This window comes from Gastrolobium bilobum, unplaced genomic scaffold (genome assembly GCF_033153095.1).
Source record: "Gastrolobium bilobum isolate Gb01-03AN ecotype WA unplaced genomic scaffold, APGP_CSIRO_Gbil_v1 utg5599, whole genome shotgun sequence".
NCBI classification, from domain to species: Eukaryota; Viridiplantae; Streptophyta; class Magnoliopsida; order Fabales; family Fabaceae; genus Gastrolobium; species Gastrolobium bilobum.
The window spans coordinates 92,893-113,762 of NW_026897108.1; the positions used below are offsets into that span (position 1 = coordinate 92,893).

At 33.6% G+C, this 20,870-nt stretch overlaps 2 protein-coding genes and 1 pseudogene across 2 annotated transcripts; all 3 read right to left on the bottom strand.

Annotated features, from left to right (window-relative positions):
* Window positions 1–3,000: 3,000 nt before the first annotated feature.
* Window positions 3,001–3,651, bottom strand: LOC133304233 (secreted RxLR effector protein 161-like). Its single transcript, XM_061504245.1, has one exon. The coding sequence runs from the start codon at window positions 3,649–3,651 to the stop codon at window positions 3,001–3,003; it is 651 nt and encodes a 216-aa protein (XP_061360229.1).
* Window positions 3,652–5,227: 1,576 nt separating this feature from the next.
* LOC133304234 (zinc finger BED domain-containing protein RICESLEEPER 2-like) lies at window positions 5,228–9,218 on the bottom strand (annotated as a pseudogene).
* Window positions 9,219–17,615: 8,397 nt separating this feature from the next.
* On the bottom strand, window positions 17,616–18,308 carry LOC133304235 (uncharacterized). The gene has a single exon (XM_061504246.1). It carries the CDS (start codon window positions 18,306–18,308, stop codon window positions 17,616–17,618), a length of 693 nt encoding a protein of 230 aa, XP_061360230.1.
* Window positions 18,309–20,870: the final 2,562 nt, after the last annotated feature.

Below are 20,870 nucleotides of genomic sequence, written 5' to 3' on the forward strand. Positions count from 1 at the left end.
ACCAAGGGAATTCAGACTCTTCCTTAATTAAATTAAACCATTGTCGGACGAGCAGAATAAGCCTCTACATTGATCTCCCGGTCCAACCCAAAATCTACCACTAGGATCATACACTTACAGATCTCATATAAATTACGATTGTGTGATTGAAGATTCACGAGCTCTTAGATCGATAATCATCAATAACCAACTTTTAATAATTTTTATAATTTGGCCGAGTTGATAATTTTTTTTATGAACTAACGTACGACTTTTTATTTTATTTTTGTTTCATTCTTAAAGTCGTACTCTCTCTTGCACTGGCTCACTTGTTGTTCATGTCAAAATAGTAGATAACGAGAGAGGGAAAATATCGGGGAGTTGAATATAAAAATATACAAACTCTAGTTTCAAATGTAAAAAGTTATATGAATAAAATAATGTTGGTCATGAGGAGAAGATTTACAGTACATAAAGAATTTTGATCCAATTGGAGTTGGGTGAACTTTGATTTTAATTGAATAAATATTTTATAACAAGCTCTATATTTTTATTTTTATAAAAGCATGAATTTAAGTGGCGATTACATAGAAAAGGATGGGGGATTCAAGTCAGCTAATTGTTAGGAAGGAAAGAAGAAAGCATTAGAGAAGCATGCATCTCGACGCTCTCGATTCCTTACTAACCAATTGGCCTGCCTATCTTCTCGGTTTATCTTTCTCTTTTACATGTATTAAATATGTTGGGTACAACCGGTATTAATTAAAAAAAAAAAAAGATACAAAAGTTTCATATTATGTGGAATATTTTAACATAAGATAATTCATTTTTAACACTTACCACTAGGCCAATATTAAGTGCTGACTATTGTTAATCTTCGATTAAAAATATTTATTACATACATATTGTTATATAAATTCAATTTTAAGTGGTTTGGCCGGTGATTCATTTATTCAATCAGCTACACTACTGATGAGCTGTCCGAATTTCATAAATTGGTTTAAATTATTTTTAATCCTTGATGTTAATTTTGAAAGAAGGATGTAGATCATCACAAGACTACGTCTACAAATAATATTTTATTTACATGACTAAGTCTCTATATACAACGATGGTTAGTGGTCAGCGGACAGCCCCAAAAGTAAGAAAGTCCATCAAAAAATGACTTAAGAAGTGTCTGTTACCTTCATTTGGATTTGGTAAAAGAAGCAACTCATGTGAACGTTCCCGTATACATTTGTCATTTGTGCATTGCACTCTGAATCCCACGAAATACTCTCCTTCAGAGAGAAATTTTTAGTGCTCCACATTAACTGATATTTTTTTTAAGAGAAAAAGAAAAAGTAATTTTGGTATTTTATATTCCAAAGTACATAATATAAAATCTCCCGTTGTACCAGTACCGCTGGTACTGAAAGTGCTCTCCCACCTTCATACATCTCCGCATGTTGGCTAAAGACTTTGTCTCTCATACGTGAAGTTAGCCTAGCATATTAAGGAGTCTGTATTAGGTGTCTCTTGTATAGGTGTGTAGTCTTGTAGTGTGTGTCTCTATTGTATAGTGTGTTGCTGACGTGGCCATGAGCTATTAGTTAGCTATTAGGTAGTTGAGCAGTCTTGTAGCTATTAATTATTTTAGTTTAATTCAATTTATATTAATTTCAATTATTTTATAATTATTAATTAATTATTTTTAGGAGTGTTAATTAATTTCATTTAATTTAGTTTAAGTTATGTTAATTTTTTTGAACTATTAAGTAATTTAATTTAATTTAATTAAGGAGTGTTAATAAATTAAATATATTTTATGTTTGTTAATTATTTTAATTTAATTCAGTCTATATTAATTTAAATTATTTTATAACTATTCATTAATTATTTTTAGGAGTGTTGATTAATTTCATTTAATTTAGTTTAAGTTATGTAATGTTATTTTTTTTGAACCGTTAAGTAATTTAATTTAATTTAGGAGTGTTAATTAATTAAATGTAATTTATGTTTGTTAATAATTTTAGTTTAATTCAGACTATATTAATTTAAATTATTTTATGACACACACGTAATATGCTATGCTGCATAGCACATTTGCCATGTGTCAGGAAAATTGACGAAACATTTTATGTTGCATAGCACGTTTGATGCCACGTAATCTCGCTACACTGCGCAGTGACTTACGTGGTCATGCACTTTCTACTATGTGTCGACACCTAACTCACCCGTTGTTGTTGGAAATTAGGTGTCGTGGCATTTTAAAAAAAAAATACTGGCATTTAGGTAACTTTTAGCAAAAAGTGTGGCACTTTGGTCGTTGTCCCCCACCCTCCTCAGGTAACACATTACAACCCCAATAGCACTACAATGTCGAGTTTCAACGCCATCCATAACAATCCTTCTCATTTTATTCTCAACACCTCCCATGGCGTACATCAAATCGATCAGTATGTACGCCCCAACACAATTTTCAAATCTCTTACCGATCAACAATTTTCAAATCTCTTACCGATCGATATAGTGTTGGGAGAAGAGTAAAAAACAGAGGAGATATTTTTCTCTAAGGCTGAAGAAGTAGTTACTTTCATATTCAAACAACAATTTTAAATTACAAAACTTGTAACTCCACAAGAAATACATAAAGACACTTAACACCACAATAAACTCACATAACTTTAGAAACTTAAAAAACACAAAACTGAACATTTTAACAACAACAAAAAAACTGATGACTCTTAACCTTTCATTCTCCTAAAAAAAATGTGAAATTAAACCCACTAAAAATAAAACTAACATTTAATGTTTATTCAACAAAACTCCCCCCTAAACTTATATGTTTCTGTCATCCTTCACGCCGATCAATTTCTTACAGTTGTCAAGAAGTACCGTCGGTAGCGGTTTCATGAAGATATCTACGACTTGGTCCCAACTTGCCACGTGTACTAATTCCACACTTCCTTCCTTCACATGATCTCGGATGAAGTGAAAGCAAATGTGGATGTGCTTGCTTCTCTCATGATTCACCGGGTTCTATTCCAACTCAATTGCCAATTTGTTATCAACTCGTATCACAATCGCACTGAGTTGTTGTTGCTCCAACTTGCCCAACAAATTACTAAGCCATATCACATGACATACACACCAAGATGCTGTCACATATTCAGCTTCACATGTCATGAGCGTCACGATCGGTTGCTTCTTTGAAAGCCAAGTAAACGTTGTGTCACCGATAAAGAACACATATCCTGATGTGCTTTTCCGATCGTCTAAGTCTCCACACCAATCGCTGTCAAAGTACCCAACCAACTTGTAATGTTCAACATTTGAATAGAATAACCCGAGTGACACAGTTCCTCGGATATACCGTAGGATTCTATTTAACGTCTTCCAATGTGAATAAATCGACTCCTCCATGAACCGACTTACAATGTCAACACTTAGCGAAAGGTCTAGCCTTGTGCATGTGAGATAGCGAAGGCTTCTCACCAAACTCCGGTATTTTCTCGCGTTGACTCGTTCTCCTCCATCGAACTTTGAGAGTTTTGCACCTGGTTCCATTAGTGTAGATACCGGGTTGCAATCTGCCATCTTGTACTTCTTCAAAATCTCCTTTGTATATATCGTCTCTCCTTTTCTTATCTTCAGACCGAGGAAAAACTTCATCAAACCCAGATCAGTCATCTCAAATTCTCGTGTCGTTGTGCTCTTAAACTCTTGTATCATTTAATCCTTGTTCCCCATAAAAATAAGGTCATCAACATAAAGAGCAACAAATAACAAATTATTTTCACTCTTCTTAACGTAAAGGGCATGTTCTTAGGGACATTGCTCGAACCCGTTCCCCTTGAAGTATGTATCGATGCAAGTAATCCATGTCCGCGGTGCTTGCTTCAACCCGTAAAGCGCCTTCTTTAATTTCAACATCTTCTTTTCTTCTTTGAGCACACCATTCAAGAATGCCGACTTGACATCCATTTGAAATATCAACCATTTGAATTAAGTCTCTTGTGAAATAAGCAATCAGATTGTCTCCATTCTAGCAACGGGAGCAAACACCTCGTCATAGTCGATTCCCTCCTTTTGCTTGTATCCTTTTGCAACAAGTTATGCCTTATACTAGGGGTGTTGACGGTATGGATTAGATCGGTTTTGAAGGAAAAAACCATCTGATCCAATTTCTTCGGTTTGATCATTTAATCATCCGATCAGTTTGAATTTTTTTTCAAATTCGATCCAATCCGATCTAATTTTTTTCGGTTTGGATTGGATCGGTTTTCGGTTTTTTGAAAAGCCAAAAAAACAGCACTTATAAGAATTATTTTTAGAAAAATGAAGAGTAGTATTTGTCATGGATCTTTTGTATTGGTAGTAGCAGAAATTTTGGCAATACAGTAGTAATAAGTCTTCCAAAATCACTAGTAAAAAAAATTATTGATCGATGTTCTAATAAAAAAAGTAATGAATTCTTTTACAGAAATCACTGCTTGACTACTTATAAATTATAATGGCTACAAAAGTGGCCACTATGGACACTGGCCAAAACACAACTTCTGAAAAAAACTTAATCATGTATACTACATTAACGAAAGTAATCCAGAAATTCCATAACATAGTAAACTTAAAACATTAACCTGAATTCTTCTTACCCATACATAGATCATTGGCATGAATACTACATTAAAAAAAAATGGCATACAGTAAAGAGCTGTAGATTGTGAATATGTTCTGGACAAAGGAACAACAATCCAACACTAATCAGAGAGACTAAAACCCATATCCTGCATCACAAAACAAATCAACAATCAAACAATTAGATACTTCACATTAAGTTATCTTTCATTAATCGAAGTACATGCACAAAACAATTAAGTTATCCCACAGTTCTTTTGTAGTCAAATATCTGTCAGTCATTAGCCTACATGTTCCTCCATATATTCAAGTAAGGTTTCTGATTTTTCCTCCCCCCTAATATATACAACTGATTTTTCTATCATATCGCATTGAATAATTAAAAATAAAAAATAAAAACTTACACCATCAATTCTTAATCAGAATCCTCACCAGAATCATCATCAACCTCTGTATTTGGAGAAATATCTAAAATTATAATAAAATATTGTTAGTAACTTAACAATTAAAGAAATAAAAAGATGATATAAAATTAAAAAATTATACAACTAGAATAAAATAAATTACGTATCTCCATCTTTACAAATTCTTCTATAAGCTCTTCTACATCATTGGAAAAAGGAGTGGATCAGAACCATTTCTGTGAACAAATTAATGCTTCAACTTTCTTTGGAGTAAGAGTACTCTTGTAGTTGTTAAAAACTCTACCCCCAGTGTTGAATGCAAATTCTGAAGCAGTTGTAGATACTGGCATAGCCAATACATCTTTAGCTATTAGACCAAGAGAAGGATATTTGTTAGAGTTCACCTTCCACCAATTCAAGATATCAATTTTTTGAGTTCCTTTCTCTAGTGGCTCCACGAGTTACAGATCCACCTCATTTTTATTCAAGCTCTCACTCACAGTTATGTCCTTTTCAAATTCACTAGCAAATGAAGAGTCGTCAAATGCTGTCAAATCAGTGTCTTGTAGCTCATTAAGATCTCTAGTGGATGATTGAGAAAGATTTTTGCCATGAAAATCTTTATAGCTGTGGAACATCTTGTTTAAAGTTTCCTTAACTTTAACACTTAAAAATTCTGATGCATCCCTTTCATAAAGCTTCTCAAAACTCCATTCCACAAATCATAATTTATATCGGGGATCAAGTATCACAGCAATAAAAATCATCAAGTTGATATTTTTAATGTTCCCCTAATATTTGTCATGCTTAGCTTTCATTTTTTCAGCCATGGGCCCAAGTAATAGATCCATGCTCCTACTCTATGTCTTTAAGTTATTCAATATCATGCAAAACTCATGAAAATATTGAGAAGAAGTCACATTTAAAGAACCAGACACTTTTTCAGTGACATCATGAATTTTTTTCAAAAATCTCACAAACACCCGTGCATTATCCCAATCCTCAGTATTTGGAATTCCACCTTGCATCATTGCAAATTCAGCAACATGCTCTCCTAACCTTTTAAATGCCTTTTGAAACTTCAATGCACTTTCAAGCATAATATAAGTGGAGTTCAATCAAGTAGGAACATCTAATTGATCTATGCCGCATTTTTGTACCCTACAATCTTTAATACAAGTCTTGAATCTATCCATACGACTAGGGGAAGCACGCAAATATCTAACAGCATTTCTTATTTTAGTAATTGAAGCATACAACTCTTTCAATCCATCATTGACAAAAGATTTAAAATATGAGCACAACATCTAACATGCAAATATTCACCTTTCAACGGATGTGCATTCCAATAATCCATTCTAGCTTTCAAGTAAGCAATAGCAAGATCATTTGAGCTCGCATTATCAACAGTACTAGTGAAAACTTTTTAAATTCCCCAACCTAGAAGACACTTCTCAATTTTCCTTCCAATAGTCTCACCCTTATGATTCTTGATCAAACAAAAATTCAATATTCTTTTATGCAATTTCCAATCATTATCAATGAAATGAGCAGTAAGACACAAATAATTGAGATCTTGCACAAAACTCCAGCAATCAGTTGTAAGACACACTTTGATTCGGAACACTAAAAATAGATTTCAAAATTTTCTTCTCATTTAAATAGAGATTCCAACAATCTCTAGCAATAGTAATTCTTCCAGGAATATCCAGCTTGGGTTGCATAACACTTATAAAATGTCGGAATCCCTCTCCCTCCACAAATTTAAATGGCAACTCATCAACAATGATCATTCTAGCAAGAGCTTGTCTACAAGCTTCAACATCAAAAGATACACCAACAAAAGCTTTACCAATTCCTTTCCCATCTTCTTTTTTAAATTGTTGGAGACTAAGAATTGATTGACTAGAATCATTTGAATCTCTTGGAAACTTTTTGCATTTAGACAACAAATGATTTTTCAAATTAGTTGTGCCATTTTTATGTGTATCACCTGCATAAGTATCCCCACACCATTTACATTTAGCTCTTGGGTTTAATGTTTTTGGATTAATTTCTTTTTCAAAATGATCCCAAGTCCAAGACCTAGGTTTGATAGATTTTTTCTCTTACCCGAATCATCTTCTTCAGATAAAGCTTCTCCAACTTCTCCTCCCTCTCTTTTTTTTCATTCCTATCCATGTTTGACTTCTCTGGAACTGGAACTGAGTTGGTTTGACTTTGAGGCTCATTAGTTTCAGATGTTGTCCAATTTCTGGACTCAGACTCAGCATTTTCACTAATCACCCTTTCACTATTTTCATTATTTTGTGCCTGCACGTATATGAAATAAAATAATTAATAAACATAGTTAAAATAAAATTCAAAGATAAAATTTATGCTTTATAAGTAATTAAAACTTACTTCAAACATTGTTACTATTAAGTTGTTGCTTACTCAACAAACTAGCTTGCTAATAATGATGTAAATGCTGTCAAATACCTGCATTATAATTGATAAGGAAGTGAAAACATGTCGGAAAAATGCCTCATCACAGTCCAAAGTTTAAAGTTATACTTGATAGTAATCATTATTCAAATACTATTTCTTAAATTAGGAAAGTGAACCAGTAAATGTGTTGTTAATGATTATGTAACTTTTGTCAAAAACCGTTTTGTGCACACTGATCCGCGGAGCAATTCTATAACACCAAAATATCAATGCCAAAAGAAAAATATCATGACCCAATCTACAGTTTTTGAAAGTCCTTAATTTAATTATTATTTATGCATGTATCTATCCTGAGGTCGACTGGGCGTCTCATATAATATGTGCCACGCCAAGCATGAGAAGCATGCTTTATCGCTAATTTCAGATAAAAAAATCATGTTTCAATTGGCAGTGGTCCAGGTCATGTCGTTCTGGAAAATCTAGTGACACACCTCAATTTTTTTCGAAGAGCCGAGCTTCTTCGAAACACATGATTCAATTTTTTTTCTACACACAGTCAGTCACTAGAATTTATAGGACAATAAAATCAGCATCATGGATCAAACACAACATTGAACTTCCATTAAAACCAACTTTAAATGCTAATTCTGGTGGTATTGCTAGTTCACCAAATTGGAAACAGTACATTGTTGTGACAGATAGGAATGCAGGGGAGGCTCTTTGAAAATATTACTTGGGCATCTTATCTAGAAAGTGCAGCATAAAATTGAACAAGCATGCAAATTAATATGTCCTTCGAAAATAATGTTTTTCTTCATTTTTAATTATATTAGATAGTTCAAAGCACATTAAGTTCGCATATTTGACAATAAGAATAAAACTCTCCAACTAAAGTGTAACAGTCTACCGGAGAAAATAACTTAATTCGAAATAGTAGACAAAATAGTACAAAGAACGTCAAAGGTGGAAATAAATAAATAAAAGCAGTAAAGTTTCCCAATATCTGAAATCCATAATCATCTAACAGGGAGAGTAAATTAATAATGAATATAAAATGATCATTCATATTTGAACTGTGAAAATTGAGATTGAGATTGAGAGATGAATAATTACCCACCGACACGACACCGTGTTTCTCTTCTTCTCAATCGGACTCCGACAACTTTGTAATGGAGAAATGGTGCCAAGTTGCCAACAGAATGCTCTTAAAAATGGAGTTTCCCACACCCAATGAAGATGGCTTCGGGTGTGAGACTGTGAGTGACTGAGAAGAGTGAGAGACTGAGAGAGCAAGACGACGACAAGACCCTCACCCACAGATGCCAGAGCGTAAGTTTGGATTAGGTTTAGAATTTTTTTGCGTTTCACTTCAAAGCTGATGGGCTAATGGGTGGGTTTATAAATTTGGGCTATTAGTTGGGATAGGCCCAATTTGGTAGAAAATAAGTTTGGATCGGTTTGGATTGGATCGGTTTTCCACATCCAAATCAAAAACCGATCCAATCCAGTAAATATTTGCGATTTTTTTCGGTTTTCGGTTTTCGGTTATTTCAGTTTTCGATTTTTCAGTTCGGTTTCTGCGGTTTGAATTCGTTTGGATCGGTTTATGAACACCCCTACCTTATACTGTTCTATCTTGCCTTGAGCATTCATCTTTCTCTTGAACACCCACTTCACACCAATAGGATGACTTCCTTTCGAAAATTCCACTAACTCCCATGTGTTGTTGCGGTCAAGTTCTTTAATCTTCTCGTCCATGCCAGTTTTCCACTTCTTTTCTCGCATCGCCTCTTCAATACTTATATTATCAGAATCCGACAAATGACATACAAGGTGTACCTCATTTGTCGAATCTTACAAATCTTGCAAACTTCACATTTTGGGTTGTTGCGGTTCATCTTCATCATCAGTGGTTTTAGTATATGTTAGTATGGTTGTTGGTGTAGCGATTGATGATTCTCCAACTTCGATGATAACCTCCATTGAGTTATTGCAATCCAAACCGCTTGATCATTAACTCGAACATCACGACTCACCATAACCTTCTTGCTTATCAGGTCAAGTAACTTATATCCTTTTGTTTTCTCATCATACCCAATAAAATTATAGCTTTTGCTTTTGTCTTCAAGCTTCGTTCTTCCCTGATCTGTCACATGTGCATAGGCCACACTATCGAATACTTTGAGATGAGAAACCGTCAGTTTTTGTCCACTCCATGCGTCTTGTGGTGTTTGATGATCCAACTTCGCATGTGGACACCAATTTTTCACATAGATGGCATATTGCACAGCTTCCGCCCAAAATTCTTCCGACGTCTTCTTGCTCTTGAGCATTGACCGAACCATGTCGAGAATGGTCTGGTTCTTCCTCTCGGCCACACCGTTCTGTTGTGGAGAGTACGGTGCAGTTAGAAATCGCCTTATGCATTGCTCTTCACGATACTCCATGAAAATCGTCGAAGTATACCCGCCACCTCTATCAGATCGTACGGATTTAATGTGTCTACCAGTTGCCTTTTTTATCATCACTTTGAACGTTCTGAACGCCTCGGATTATTCATTCAAAAAATAAACCCAAGTTTTTCATGAGAAATCATTAATAAAGGAAATGAAATACCTTTTACTGCTAAAAGATTCGGGGGTGATTGGTCCACATATATCGGTATGAATCAATTTGAGAGGTTGTTTAGTCTGATATTCTGCCTTCTTTTTAAACAAAGTTCTCACACGCTTGCCGAGCACACATTCTTCACAAATTTTTCCCTCGTAGCTTCACTATAAAGGCTTGATTTCCCCGTCCTTTGTCTTCTAGGCGTGGGAGGAAGGGAATCAAATGACATTCCTAAGGGGTCTCTGCCTTTTAAGGTTTCTTTCTCCGGGGGTCGGTGGCTTAAGTCTTTGCCTGGTATGACAGTTTACTTTTCTTCACTGACAGCATTTCTTAAAAAAGGGCGACCTTCCCTTCCATTCCATTTTGCAGGCCCACTCCTGTCCACTGGCTGGTCGTTCGCGGAACACTTGCAAGATTACCCTCCACTCATGGTAAACATACCGAACTTCACTTGCTCCACAGTCAACCATTGGTTTTGCGAGATAATAGGGGGGCCAGAGATCATTCTTGTCGTTCTCAGGTACTTATCAAGGGGTTGACCCCGGGACCGGATTTGGGGAATCGAGCAGCAAGCAAGAAATTAGTGGCGAGGGCGATCAAAACGGAATTGATCCGGATTCGTAGTCTATGTTTGGTTGCCCAAGCACCATGTTCTTCTTCGCCAACTCGTTTAGACCACTATGATGAAGGTGATCAAAACGGAGATGCCACAACGACGCCTTGTCTTCTACGTCTACTTGCAAACATTTTTCTTGCACGCCTCTCAAATTTAGCTTGGACATGCGATTTCTGCCCATTTCAACTCGAGCGACCAAACACCCTTCCTTATCATTCAAGTGTAAAACCCAGTCTTTCATAAGTACCGAATAACCTTTTTCCATGAGTTGCCCCATACTCAAGATGTTGCTCTTGAGGTCTGGTATGTAATAAACATCTTGAATTGATCCAACTAAGCCATCATGTTGTAAGTTCATGATGAGTATGATAGAAAAAAATTTATGCAATAAAAGTAGAAAAATTAAACCAATGCACAAATGTATATGACAACGTTCATAATGAGTTTCTTCTTTTACCAAATCAAAATGAAGGTAACATACCGGCAACGATTCTTAGGGGGTGTTTGGTAGGAGGGGAAAAAAATTGTCCAAGAGAGTGGGTGAGGAAAATAATTTAGCCATATTTGGTAGGAGTAAAGTAAAACAGTGGGTGGCAAAAAATTTTTGCTGGGAAACATCTTTTGCACATGATATCATTGTGAAACATTGCCATCCAAGATATGGTAAAATAATTTGTCCACAGCATGGGAAAGCCAACAACCCCTTTTCTTATTTTATCCGGCAATAAATTTTGGCCTACCAAACACCTTTGCTTATCTTACCCGACAATAAATTCTTCCTACCATGTTCCCGGCAAATTTTTTTTCTAGTAAAAAAATATCTCCTCTACCAAATGCCCCCTTAAGTCATTTTTTGATGGACTTTCTTGCTTTTGGGATGTCTGGTAACCACTAAACATCATTGTACATAGAGATGCCCATTTGTTTGGACTTTTAAAAAAATTAGTTTTTATCTCTTCTTTATTTTAAAAGTGCTTTTCAAAAAAATTAAAGCTATTTATATTTTTATAAAAATATTTAGTTTTTTAAAAAATATTTGGCTTTTGACTTTTATGCTTTTTATAGAAGTTAAAATTTTCAGCTTCTAAAAAAAGCAGGTTTTTAATTTTTTTTGTTACTTCTACTTTTTATAAAAGCAGACATCCAAACAAACCTAAAATGAGAAGTGTTTTTTTCTCTCTGAAAAAAGAAAATTTTGAAGAGAAAAAAGCCCATCCAAACGAGTCATGTGACTAAAATATAATTGGTATTCTTCTGATGATCTATATCCTTCTTTCAAAATTAACATTAGGGATTAAAATTAATTTAAACTAATTTCTGAAATTCGGCCGCTCACTTAAAACTGAATTTATGTAATAATTTGTAATAAATATTTTAATCGAAGAACAATAATCAACACCTAATATTTGCATAGTGGTAAATGTTAAGAATGTGTTATCTTACTTAAGGTTTCACATAAAAGGGCTATATAAAATTTTTATATCTATATCTATTTCTTTTTTTATTAATGTTGATTGAACCTCACATATTTAATATATGTAAACGAGAAAAATAAATACAAAAAATTAACTTAACCCAAGAAATTTTAAATAAAAGGTTTCATTCCGTAATCACTTCAGTTATCTCTTATACGCTCACAATTTTGATTGTTGTATCACTCTTTAATCATGTATGTGAGTGGGCTATTAAATTGCATATGTTCCCTGTTGTTGATGGTTACTAACAATATAGATGACAATGAATTGTTAAATGGGAAAAAAATTGTTATTTTAAAGGACATAGTTTTATGTTGGCTTTAATGTTTCTACACTGAATGCAGATAAATAATCTACTTTCACTCTCAAAATGTCGTTGTTTTTGTTGGGGTTTACTCTTTCCCTAAAGCCCAGTAGGACCTAGTATGTAAGAAGAGCCTAAGAAACCTAGAGCCCATTCAACTTAAGGTCAGGGTTTGTTGGAACCCATATATATTCTACACTTATAACAATTAGTCTCTCAGGTCTTCACTAGGTGGTTGCAGAGGCTGAGGTAAGGTCATCTGTGTGATAATAAGAGAGTGCTTACACACCAGCTCTATTCACCCTTAGGAGATAGTCTAGAAGATCTACCACTAGCCAGACTCAAGGAGTTTGTTCGTGCAAAGGAGAGCAGTTCATGAAAAGGAATCAAACACGGGGAGATATTGCATAGATATGCTGAATAGTGTCATAGACATTATGTCTTTAGGATAATAGATATACTAAATAAAGATAAATATGGTCAAGAACATGGTGAAAATTAATTAAATGCTAAAGAATTAAGGGTTTTAATGTTTGGATATGATTATGATTTCCTATTATATTGTTTTCAGATTTAAAGTGTTGAATTAAAGTTTTGATGGATCAATGAAGTTGAAGAAGTCAAGAATCAAGCCAAGACTCAAGAAAGACCAAGAAGAAGATAAGTTCCAAGCCTGGTCCAAATTAAAAGCTCATGAACATTCACTTATGAAAGACACACTTTAGGATTTTCTATTCATTCTTAGACGCAATATAGAAAGGCTAGGAGGCGGCCAGAGATGACTTAGGAGGCAGAAAAGCTCCTTTCCTGACCTAAGGAGTGGAAGAACGGTCAAAGCTTCACAGTGGAGATCGGGTTTTATGTTTCTTTTACGAATTTTAGTTTCTTTTCATCCCTTTCTTTAGTTTTCTTGAATATGTTAGGCTAGTTCTTTTTATATAGTTAGAGTGAGATGGAACCAATGGATTCCTGAACGCTACTTAATCCTTCTTGTAATAATTTTTCATGTTTCAATTATGCAATTAATCTGTTTTAAATTTTTAGTCTCGTTTATGATCTGACCAATCTTGAATGGACAATAGAATCTTGTATGTCAATAGGAATATTGCTTTCTTGATTCCGTTTGGTTAATTGCTAGAGTTTGTATGTTCTAGGTATAGGCTTACAAGTTCTATGACTTATGATTCTTGACCTTAATGCTTGCTCTAGAAAAAGGGTCTAAGGGGTTAGGACTTTGGACTAAAGTAAAGAACTAAAATCACCAAGGGATTGTGAGTTTAGTTAACTTAGAAAGAATTGTCGATAATTGATCTTCAATGTTAATTGCATGAAAGATTAGACTAGTTAGGAAAACATTGAGGAAGTCGAATCCTTAGCTACGCTCGTCATCAATTAAAGTCAAAACTGTTTCTTTGCATTCTTTGTTCTTGGATATTGTTCTTTGTTATTAATCTTTAAAAAAAATATTATTTTAAAATTCTATTTTTATTAATTCAAAATTATATTCTCCAAAACTCACAAGATCGATCCAACTTTTTTTTGGACTCTACCATCATTCGAATGATCGATCAAACTTTAATCACATAGATAAGTTATTGATTGGTAATCAGTCCTCGTGGGAATGACAACCCTACTCATTTTCACTTTATCACTTGTACAACTGGTGCACTTGCCATATGGAATAGGTGGTGACATATTGTTGCATAACTTGTTCTTTGAAATTTGTAATTTTACAATTTTGTCTTAGATCCCATTCAGCTTAGGGATTGAGTTTCTTGGAATCCATATATATTGTACACTTATAGTCATCAGCCTCTCAGGTCTTCACTTGATGGTTGTAGAGGCTGAGGTAAAGTCATCTCCGTGATAGTAAGAGAGTGCCTATACACTAGCTCTATTCTCCCGTGAGAGAGAATCTGGAAGATCTACCACTAGCCAGACTCAAGTAGTTTGTTTGTGCAGAGAAAAGCAGTTCGTGAAGATGAATCAAAGACGAGGAGATGTTGCATAGATCTGCGCAATAAGATGTAAGCATAAAACAATGATGATCCGTCTCATCCCAAACCGCAATGGTCAAAATACTTTCGCAGATCCAATTGCGCCTATAGTTTTGGGTTGAAAGATTAAAAAAAGTATAATGATAAAGACTATTATAACATTGAAATAAATTATAATTAAAAAAATACCTTGATTTTCGCCTCAAAACGACGTTGTTTTGGGCTCACTGCAATAACTTATCTGCATTCACTACAGAGAAAATGAACCCTTTTATGTTATTTTAAATAAAACAACATCGTTTTGATGCATAGCAAATTATTTTGTACATCCTCTCCTCCATTTTTTCTCTTTTCCTAATTTTAGGAAAGAGAGAATGTAAAAAATCATCAAATATATACTAAAACGATGTCATTTCATTTAAAATGACACAAAGTAATGTCTTTTAAAATAACAAACGTTTTTTTCTTAATAAATAGGAAAGAAGGAGTGAGATAGCTGCCAATTGGTTAGTAAGGAATCCAGAGTGACAAAATGCTTCTCTAATGTTTTTGGGAGTGAATCCTCTCATGTTAAAATTTTACATGACTTGGTCATGAGAAATTTTTATCTATTTCTCTCTTCGCATACATTAAATTAGTGGGTTCAATTATCATTGGTAAAGAAAAAATAGATATAAAAATTTCACATAACATTTTAACATGAAAGGATAAATTCCTAATGTTTTCTTCATTTCTTCTTAACAATTAGCTTGACCGAGTCCCCCGTCCTTTTCTATGTAATCGCCACATAAACTCATTTAAAAAAAATAAATAAAAAAAATATCGAACTTGTTATAAAATATTTATTAATTAAAAGCAAGTGACTTATTAATCTCATGTTATTAGAGAGATCTTGTCTCATGTAATAGAGAAAAATATGTGGGTCCTTTTAGTTTTTATTTATTTATTTATAAAAAGTGGACCCATATGTTTATCTTTATGACACAAGACAAGATGTCTCCAATAATATGAGAATATGTTTTCTTGAAATCAAAGTTCACCCAGCTCCAATTAGATCAAAATTCTTTCTATACTATAAATAACATGACCAACATTATTTTATGGGTAATACTTCTATTATTTTACATAAGAAAAGTATTATCTCCTACCCAAACAATAAATAGGAGAGAAAAAAAAGTTGGAGGTGAGAGAAAAAAATTCTTATAGGACCCATTTGAAAAATATAAGTGTAGGAGATAATATTGTTCTTATGTAACACAAAAAAAGTATTACCCTTATTTTATCCATATAACTTTAGGTAATACTTTCTTATATTACATAAGAAAAATATTATCTCCTATTTGAAAAACAAGAGTGTAGAATATAATAATTTTCTTATGTAACATAATAAAAATATCACCCTAGAACTTTTTACATTTGAAACTAGAGTTTATGAAAATATTTTTATATTTAACTCTCCGATATTTTCCTTCTCTCGATATCTACTATTTTGACACGAACAATAAGCGAACCAGTGCTAGAGAGACGACTTCTAGAATGAAAGAATTATAAAATAAAAAATTATTAAGTCGTACGCTTGTTCATAAAAAAATTGTCAACTTGGCCTTAATTAAGAAAATTATTAAAGGCTGGCTATTGATGATCATCAATTTAAGAGATCGTACGTACAATCGTAATTAATATGAGATTGGTATAGGTTTGATTTAGGCGGATCAAAGGATTACTGGTGTCTACGAAAAAGACGCTGCATGTCAAGAAGTAAGAGAATGTTTGGTTAAAGAGAAATTTTTTGAATACTAGAGAAATATAATTGATAAAGAAATAGTTGGAAAGTGGGTTTGGTAGGAAAATGTAAAAAAAGTTGTTTGGTTGTAAAAAAATTTAACGGGAAAATTAAGTAAGATTTATAAAGTCTATGTTTGATTTGAGGTGAAATATAGATGGAGAAATAACTTCAAATTATAAATATAACCTCATAAAAAAAGTGAAACCTTGGCACTTTAGATGAGGGTTTTTAAGTCTACTAGTGGGTTGCTCTTTTGTCATTTAGCTAGCTAAATATAAAATATCACCTTCAATTAGTCTTTCTAAATAGTAACTTTACCTTGCTTTCTATGAACAAATAAGGAATGCTATGCAAATACAACACTCAGGGGCCGTTTGGTACATGACTTATCTTAGGATTCCTGGGAAAATAATTTTTTGTAAATTTTAAATTTTCAGATATTATCGTAAACTAAATGTAAATGTAAAAATCATATTTTTGAAAATCGAAATTCTCGGACAAAAAAAAAATTTCTCCTGTATCAAACGCCCAGGAAAATTTTATAAAACCTTCTATCAAACATTGTTTTTTTATTTTGCCAATTTAATTTGCATAGGTAAATTTTAAGAAATCTTCAACCAGTGTACAATGATAAAAAGAGGCTAGAGTTTATCATTTATGTACTTGTGAGGTGAAACCTCCCTTTTTATAGAGGATACCTTATTTGTGGTAGACTTTGGGCCGAACCGGGAGCCCAATATGGAGGCTTATTGTGCTGCTACATATCAGTTCGCTTGCGCAAGCCTATGTTATTTATAAATGGGGTTACATGTAGCTGAGAGATTTTAAGTAAGAGTAAACTGTTCGGAAATAAGATAATAGATTATTAATAAATAATCGAATGCAAGTATTTTTGGTGAATCAAGCTAATTATTCCTCAAAAGATAAACCACTCTTGGTTGTATATATACTTGTACTTTACAAATAATAAAGTATTAATCGAATGCTATAATTGATACGAGTATTTTAGGTGAATCAAGCTAATTATTCCACAAAAGATAAAGTATACATGGAGAACCTTAGACAAATTAAAGTACAGAAGCACAACTCTTCCATTATATATTGTACATGAATAACAACAGTCTTTCAACCAACCAACTACTACATATATATATAGTCTCCAACATATGACTACTGGAGAGCAACATTAAATCTCAAACAATTATAGGAAGCTGCATTCATTTAATCGACCAAAGATAAGCAAGAAAATCCTTAGACAAAGTACAAAGTTCATTAAAAACACAAAATATTGATATTGTTAAAAAAATATTATGACATACTGAAAGACAAGTTTACTTAGATATGATTATTGCAAACCACAAGGAAGTTCGACGCATGCACGATCGACTAAACTGTCATTTTTGCTGGCGATTACGTTTCTTGATGCATTTCTCCGCGCACCAAACAAATAGGCGTATCATGTGGAGAAAACTGACGATTACTAACAAGCCAATCCAAGTCCAGAGAACCTTTTCAAACATTTTTTTAGCTGTATCCCAAACGGGAGCAATTGTTGGGGTGACCAATATTATGCCATACAAGTAGGTAAGAGCGAGGCTTGTGACAGTGATGCACATACCTATTAATAAGAGCCAAGTGGGAAATCGATGACTTAGAGGGAGTCCACTTACAAGCAATAGACAAACACTCAAAGATGCAACGAAACATATGGTATTGCTTGCCAAGAACCTGACATACTGTTCTGGATAAATAGCAGCTAAGACAGATTCCCCAGGGCATGGAATTGGTGCCGGATTTGAGGAAATATTACGACAAACTTCTACGACATCTACATACTGACTTACCTGCACCACGCCACCTGGTGGGTTAGTAGCAAGTTGAAATGTCATAGTTGCGATTATGGAAGCCGCCATACTTATGTTCCCTCTCATATTGTTCAACCATTCGCTCTTATCTTTATATGCCAACCAATCTACTGCACGTCCTAGAATCATTCGCCATCCTTTCTTTGGGGGTGTATCTTTTGCAACAATACTATAGGTTGCGGATGGTATTGATGACCCAGGAAGGCTCATTTCTTTGTTCATGGTAATTTGTCTAACCTACAAGAACTGGCACAAAAATCCAATGTAAGAAGACATTAAAATAATGTACTGCAATTGTTTATGTTATATATATTTACCATCAGTTTATACTTAACAACGTTGAATCAAGTTTAGATTCAACTAATACGTACAATCTCTCACTTGCAATGTGGAGGAGAAAAGATGAGGTGACCCCCTAACATCAGATTCAGATATGTTCATCATATTTAAAGATTGTAGTTAACACTCTTACCACTTAAAATTTCACATGAAGCTCCATAACTAACAGAGTTAATGCATAAGAAGTACATGTACAAGTACTGCAAAAATTCTTTAGGATATGCTAAAATCTTACACACCTTTACTTGCTGTAGGATGATATATAGCTCAACTCGGAAGACAAGTGGTGAAGTGTGTTTTTGAAGCCATGTAAGGAAGATATATATATATAATTGCAATTAATGTAAAAGCCACAAATATTGAATTGATTAGCTATTCATGTTCTGTCCACATTAGGCAGGCGACTTCACAAAGTCTCCAAGGAAGAGGCCAAAACCATTGAGACAAATATACGTACACAGGTGATGTGTCAATCTCTTCTTGTGTGTACCAAAAATATACCAAGTTTGAAAAGCATAACTCAGATGCCAATGAAATTGGTCATGATTCATGAGCAAACAGAAATAATAATAATACCTGGAATGATGGCCTTTCAATAATAATAACCCTAAGCAAATAAATAAATAAATTATAATTTACTCCTTCCAATGCATATTATGGATTTATGGTCAACAAGGCACACTGAACAAGTAGGGTTGAAACACAAGGGAAATAAAAAAAGGAGAGTCAAAAACAAGTAAAAGGGAAAAGGAAGAAAAGCAGTTCAGGAAGTAAAACTTTTCCCAGCTACATGTGGCCAAAAAAAATTAATATATTGTTATTTAAATAAAAAATTATGAAAACATATCAGTTTGAAATTAATTGAAGAATTTATCACAGTCAATCGCGTCTCAGGTAGGTGTGACTTGTGTGCAAGGATGCGCTCTACACAGGCAGAACATGTGCAAAATCACGCCCCACACAGGCGCGATCGGTCGGCCCCCTACAAGCGCGATCGGTCAGTCCCCTATAGGCGCGACTGTGCATCATTCACACAGTGACACGTGGCACAAAAATTCAATATTTTGACCGTTAAACTTCGGAAGGCCGTAACTTCTGACTTTGATGTCTGAATTAGGTGATATTGTTTTTGATTCTACATAATTTTTTGAGATCTACGCAATGACAAATCATTGAAGGGGATTCGGACAATAAAATTTCCAAATTTTTTTCGAATTTAAGATATTTTACCGTAAAACTTCGAAATGCCATAACTTTTGACTCAGATGTCCTAATCATATGCTTTTTTTATTCCACATAAATTTTTGAGAGCTATGCGTAGCAAATTTGAAAGGGGATTTGGTCATATAAATTTCCCAAAAAATGGGACCACATTATATTATATTATGTTATTGTTAGAAAGTAAAGATTTAAATAATATCATTTACACAGATTAAATATACCAAACAGGGCACAAGAAAAAAAATTGGGAAATTTATTTGATCAAATCCCCTACGGGTATTTTTCATGCGTAGCTCTCGAAAAGTTATTGCATTCTAAAGTTTTACGGTAAAATATCTTAAATTTAAAAAAAAAATTGGAATTTTTTTTGTCCGAATCCCCTTCAATGAAATGTCATTGCGTAGATCTCGAAAAATTATGTGGAATAAAAAAAATCACCTTATTCGAACACCCGAGTCAAAAGTTATTGCCTTCCGATGTTTTACGATCAAAATATTGATTTTTTGTGCCACGCGTCACCGCGAGAATGGTGCAAAGTCGCGCCTGGCTAAGGCGCGACTTTGTGTTTCATAACAACTATATTTTAGTAATTTTTTATTAAAATAATAATATAATTTTTTTGCCACCTATACACACACATGTATATATATAAAATAGGATTATATTGACAATTTTTTTTTACAAACTACATTATGTCTGACCGGTAATCTTGAGATATGGGGGAGATTGACTGTACTGCCACATATACAAATATAAAATACCTGAATACCACACATTCATAATTTTTTTTTCAAACTGTCACGGCACCAAGTGAAACATTTTCAGTGGTCAGCAAAATCTGAGAAGCTGGCCAACCAAAGTCGCTAAACTATATCGTGACTTTGGGTTGGTTTCTGACAAATCGATACATCAAGTAGCGACTTTGTTTTATATAGTTTAGTTGACATGTATTATATTTAAAATTAAAATTATAAATGGAAATTTAACATTAATTTGAATATTAAATTTGCATATATTTTATTTTGCATAAATAGTTTGCGTATAATATATGCAAAAATAATATCCAAACTAATGTTAAAACTCCATTTATATTTTAAATTTTAAATATAAAATGAAAATATTAGTTATCATGTAATTTACCTAACTAATTCGTATAAAAAAAATAATACATATCAACTAACCTATGGTTTTATCTCTCCACTAATAGAAATATTTTATTATTAG